The 6027-nt window shown below is 55.4% G+C and overlaps 1 protein-coding gene across 1 annotated transcript in view; it reads left to right on the top strand.

The window, feature by feature from the left end:
• Window positions 1-5306: 5306 nt before the first annotated feature.
• Window positions 5307-6027, top strand: part of H257_18010 (hypothetical protein) — a gene marked incomplete at both ends in the record, with an annotated part of 2440 nt that continues 1719 nt past the window's right edge. The window contains one exon of the mRNA XM_009847000.1: window positions 5307-5994. Within this exon, the coding sequence (XP_009845302.1) occupies window positions 5307-5994 (688 nt within the window). The remainder of the gene's footprint in view (window positions 5995-6027) is intronic.

The raw sequence follows: 6027 nt of genomic DNA, 5'->3' as shown, positions 1-6027 counted from the left end.
AAGATACAAGCGGCGAAGTCGATAACCAGGGGAGAATGTAACGACGTCACTCCAGTGGCGTCATAGGGTTATCGACCAATCAGAACAGACGTCACTGTTGACGTCAGTTTACGACCAAGCTCGATTGGCGTGCGGCGTGCTCGGCCATGGACACCAGAAGTTCCTTCTGCAGAGCGCACGTATATATAGCATTAGATATAGTATAGTCACAGTAGTCATGCATGTAGATGTAGATAACGCCAATCAATCAGTTTTACAATTTCCTCTGCGTTATCAACTCCCTACACATTTAGACGATTGGTTGTTATTTTTGGTTTTGGAAATGACTGAGGCGTTTCCAAAAACATTAATTGGTACGTCATTGATCACCACCAAATCAAATGATCCAATCATTTAGCGCGTACGATGCGATTGCCCAATGACTACTCTTCTGACAACTAAAATAACCATTGGCCAGTCTTTTTCATGAATCCAATAGCATGATAATTCTACGAAAGTATCCGGACATTTGACATTGTTTTAATCATTAGTCAGGAGGTCTATTGGTTGGAATGTTAGATTGAAACAATTTCGTTGGCTCTTCGATTGGACTAGGAACTCCAACTTCTGAAACGAATGCAAAACTCTATTACTTCGAAGTACTAGTAATACGTACTAGGGAGGGCAATGTACTCATACTATGGCCATAGGGAGGGGTCACTTGATCACTGAATCCCACAGGTATGTCAACAATGCCCTCAATGTTTCCCCATATTCCCTGCTACTCTACCAATCACTGGACCCATGTAGCATTGACCAAGTTACATCCCATAATCCATCTAAATGAGACATTGAAGTCGGCATGTGGAATAGAGTACTCGTAGACCCATGCACTAGTTGTGATTGGCCTTCGTCAGGAATTAGTTTCAGTCGGTATACTACCCATTGGCCAATTCGATCTTTCACGTTTTGTACTTCGAAGTACCAGGTACTACTTACCTATAGCGTTAGAACAGTAGTACATGTAAGTGCTTTGCGGAAAAACTCGGTCAGTGCAACTCTGCATGTGTATTTGAATTTTGTGAGAGGCATATGTTCCGAACTGATGGTACACTGTACGATGCATGACTTGTAGAGAGTAGTGAAGTGAAAGAAGGGAACTGACTGATTGACTGGATAATGAAGTTTCGAGGTCACCGTTGTGATCACGGTAGTCGTCGGTTGCGAGCACCGGCGCAAGACAACCAAGAATTCTTTAGCTGTCTTACAGACACGCTAGCGACTGAACGCATGGAGTTTCCTGGAACAGGAAACGAGCATGCCTTGGACGTGGAGCTACCTGGTAGCCACCACAGGGACTTTGTCCGAGCTCGATCCCGGTCGGATCGCTCGTCGAGTCCTACGACCCGTGCACCGTGCGTGGACCGTTTTGAAGACCGTGGGAGGCCCAGGACCAGTGCGACTGCGCGACGGCTGTTCCTGTCACCACAAGGAAGGCGACAACAGGTGGCGGTTGATGAGGCCTGGAGTTACGGGAGACCGGCGACGTTTGCGGCTCTCGGGTTTGGCGGTATATCCGGGACGGCGCCCGGACCTACGCTGTACAAGGAAGATGTGGATATGGGACAAAACGACGTGCACCTTAACAACACCCCGGCCCTCCCGAAGAACCTGACGTTCAAGGGATCCACCAAGGAAGAACGACGCGTTTTTATGGCCGCGTACAACCTGTATACCGGCCAGACGAATGCACTGACTGCCAACGGGGTCCGACCTTTCATAATGCCCGTGAGGGCGTGTATCGAACCTGCGACAAAGCAACGTATTGCCGAATGGAAATGTGGGAAAGGATCCCGATGACGTGTCCGAGGGCGAATGGATTGCGTGGTTCAAGCAAGGTTACGACGTCGATCCCCGGGCCCTGGACACCCTGAAGAAGCCGATTAAATCTGCTGTTGTTTTTGATACGTCGGTCCCGGACGCGGATTCCCAGATCTGACGTATGCTGGATGGTTTGGCTGCGGCTATCCCTCGGGACCGCCAGGAGTGGGTGATCCGGGAAGAGAGCCAGGTGATCGTGAAGATCATCACGGACGCCGTCAAGCCTGCGTAGCTACACCGTACTGTTACCGAGCAGATGGCATTGACGCGAAACAAGCCTTTGAAGAAGGATGTGTACCGTTTCGTGCGCTGGTTGTGGGAATATGCGATCGGTCACGAGCGTTTTGTGGGTTACGAAGAAGAGTTGAAGCCAGTTGTGAGACCAGACCTACCGAAGCCGCCCGGGTCGAAGGTCCTGGGAGGACCCAGGGGCCCGAGGGGAGACACGAAGCCCCTGACACCTGTTCCGAACGCACCGAACAACGGTTGTCTGAAGTGTAAATCGACCAGCCATCCTGTCCGGGAATGTCCCGGGATCACCCCCGAAGAGGTCATGCAACTGCTAAGAGCACATGAAAGTACGTTCGGTCGTGGTCGGGGCGAGAAAGGAGCCCCGGGAGTACCTGGTGGCCGCGTGGCGACGGTGAAGACGGATGTCCCGGACGCGAAACGGCCTGAGATCCCGGCTATTGTGGACGGTGTCCTCCCTGTGCAGGCATCACTCCTGGACTCAGGAGCTGATTTGTCGGTGGCCTCCGAAGGCCTGGTTTCTGCGATGTTGGCTGCGGGAGCATCCCCGGAGATTACGGTCATGGGTCCGATGGAACTCCGACCGTACGGGGCGGATAGCCAGGTGATTACTGTGACGAAACAAGTTCGCCTGGGCAGCCTGGAATTCAAGACCGCGTGCGGGCCGCTGATGTTGCGAGGGCTCCGGGTCTGGGTCGATGAGACCGTAGCACCTGTTGAGCTTACGCTGGGCCTGCCCGTGATGCAGAAATTGGGCTACAATGAGCAGACGTTGCTGGAAAATGCACGTCGGCAGCAAGCCGTATGGGATTTCGGGGATCAGCCGATCACGACTCCAGGAGTCGCGATGCACCGTACCCTGCGGATGGGAGAGTTGTCAGACGGTATCGACGACGACGAAGGAATGTCGTGTGCAGCGCCATAACTGGGAAATGCGCCTAACGACGACGGTCCGGTGCGTATTGTCCTGGAAGCCAAGGTGGCCGAGGGGGCTACCGCGGGCATGCCAACAGCAGCTGTCGAGCAGCTCCGGGACCTGTTGATGGAGTTTCGGGACGTATTCCGGCTGAAGTTCGGGAGAGACCCGCCGGTGAAAGTGGAACCTTTGAAGGTGCGCCTCAAGGAAGGGGCTGTGCCGGTGAAGTCGGGACTGTGGCGCTACCTTCCCACCCACATGGCGTTCCTGGAAAAACATGTCCGGGAGCTGGAAGAAGCTGGTCTGGTGTACCGCAACACTAGATCGCGCCCCGAGGATTGTCCCGAAGAAAGATCCGGGAGACCTCAGAATGACGATTGACTCGAGACCGATCAATGCGTGTACCGAGCCGATGCCCTGGCCCATGCGAATCTGGAGGTGGCCATGGTTGTACTGAAGGGCTCGAAAGTCTACTTCAAACTGGACTGGATGAAGGGGTATTGGCAGCTGTCTCTACACCCGGACTCCCAGGAGTACTACTCCTTCATGACTCCCGTAGGGGTTGTGACCCCGACCCGAGTCCTGATGGGCCAGACCGATGCGGTGGCCTATTGCCAAGGGGTGGTCGATGAGTTGTTCGGGGACCTACTGATGCACGGGCTGCTCGGATGGTTGGATGATTTGTTGGGGTATGCCCAGACTACGGACGAGTTGTTGCACCTGTTGCGTAAAGTGCTTGAGATCTGCCAAGCGTACGGACTGAAGTTGCACCCTGGGAAGTGTGTATTTTACACCACCCGGACCGTGTGGTGTGGGAAAGATATTTCGGCGGAATGCGTGGCGCATGCCCCTGAACGGATCCAGGCTTGTGTGATTTGGGGCCACCGCAGACGGCAGCGGATCTCCAGCAGTTCCTATGCGCCACGAACTGGATGAGGGGGAATATCCTGCAGTACACGGAGCTGGTAGCCCCGTTGACGAAGCTGTTGGATATTGCGGCCAAAGCGGCCGACTCCCGGAAGAAGACGGCATTGACGCGTGCTGCGCTGAGTTCTGTCGGGTGGTCCGGGGACCACCTGGAGTGTTTCGACCGAATCAATGGTCCCGTTGTCCCACCCAGACCCGAACAAGATGGTCTGTTTGTACACGGACGCGAGCGAGGGGTTCTGGGGAGCTGTTGCGACACAGGTCCCGGTCGAGGATCTGGCCCTACCGGCGAGCGATCAGCGACATGAACCATTGGCGTTCCTGAGCGGATCGTTCCGGGGAGCGAGCGGGCGATGGCCGATTGTGGAGAAGGAGGCGTTTGCGGTTGTCGAATCATGCAAGCGCCTGGAGTATCTCCTGATCCGTCCGGGAGGGTTCCGATTGTTTACGGACCACCGGAATCTGGTGTACATGTTTAACCCTCTGGGGTCGAACTCGAACATGGCCAAGTACCAGACCCACAAGCTCTAGCGCTGGGCGTTGACGATGACGACGTTGTGGAGTGTGTGGCGGGAGAGGAGAACCTGTGGGCGAATCTCCTGAGCCGTTGGGGAAGTCCTCCTGGACCGGAGCTTTCCGGTGGAGTCCCGGAGTGCCTGGATGTCCAGGCTGGCCCTGGTGTCCCCGTTACGGCACGACGAATTTGTGTGGCCGACGGCGAATGCGATCACGGAATTGCAGCGCGGCCATCCGACATGTGAAAAATACGCCTCCTGGAGCGCCGAGAAGAAGTGTTTTCTGACGGCAGCTGGAAAGATCTGGCGTGGCGGAACACCGGAGAGTGGAAGCGACGACGGCATCTGTTGCGGAGATGTTTGATTGGCCTTCCCTGAAGACCGACGTGAAGAACTTCGTCACTGCATGCCTGCATTGTATGGTGGTCGACGGTGAGTCGGTACCGCGTCCCTGGGGTGAAGCGCTGCATGCAACGAAGCGAAATGAGTTGATACATTTCGATTGGCTGTCGCTCCCAGAAACCCCGGGAGGCTTGAAATACGTCCTTGTCATCAAGGATGACATGAGTGGGTTCGTTCGGTTGCATGTCAGTACGACAGCATCTGCAGCAGAGACGACCGCGGCGTTGATGGAATGGTTTGGACTGTTCGGGGTGGTCAGGACCTGGGTCCCATTTCAATAACGAACTGGTCAGTACCCTGGGTCGTATGTTTGGTGTTCATCATCATTTTGTCACACCACAATGCCCCTGGGTCTACGCGACAGTTGAGGTGGTGAACCGGATCGTCGTCCGGATCCTGAAGACCCTGTGCAGCGAGATGCGCTTGCAACCCGGAGAATGGCCGGGGTGTTACCCCTGGTACAGTCTGCCCTGAATCAGCAGCCGGCCGACCGTTTGGATGGCGTAGCGCCAACGACGTCGTTTACGGGCCTGCCTGCTACACCTCCCCTGACTGGACTGGTCCACCCGGATGAGCCCCGGGAGGTAACGATCGACTGGATTAAGTCCCGAGCGATACGCCACGTGACGGAGCTCGCAGATGCCCTGGGAATAATGCGCAAGCACGTGGCAGAGACGGCGGCAGCAAAGCGCGCTAAGGCCTGGTACCGTCGTGATGGTCAACGTTCCATGAAGCTGGCGAAATTTACGCTGGGCGATTTTGTTTTGGTGGCCCGGGCTCTCCAGCATCCGGGAAAGCTAACGTTGCTTTGGAAGGGACCCTTCTGGGTCGTGAAGGTGGTCTCCGACTACCTGATTGAAGTCCAGCAGCTGGTGCCTCCGGGAGCAACGTCCCTGCACCATGCATGCCGGCTCCGCCTGTACTGTGAGGGCGGATGTGCAGTCAATGAAGGTTTGAAGGCCCAAATCGCGTTCAGCGATGAAGGTTTTTACGTGGAAGACCTCCGGGACCTGCGTCTGCGAGATGGGGTCTGGGAAGTCCTGATCAAGTGGCTTGGCCTGGACGATCTGGAGTCGTCCTGGGAACCGGCCCTATCGATCTACGAAGATGTTCCTGTGGTATTCCGTCGCTGAGCCAAGGCCCGGAGCAACGAAGAAG

The sequence above is a fragment of the Aphanomyces astaci genome (genome assembly GCF_000520075.1).
Source record: "Aphanomyces astaci strain APO3 unplaced genomic scaffold supercont1.131, whole genome shotgun sequence".
Lineage (NCBI taxonomy): Eukaryota > Oomycota > Saprolegniomycetes > Saprolegniales > Verrucalvaceae > Aphanomyces > Aphanomyces astaci.
Note: the sequence above shows the minus strand (reverse complement) of the source record. Positions and strands in the feature narration are given on the sequence as shown.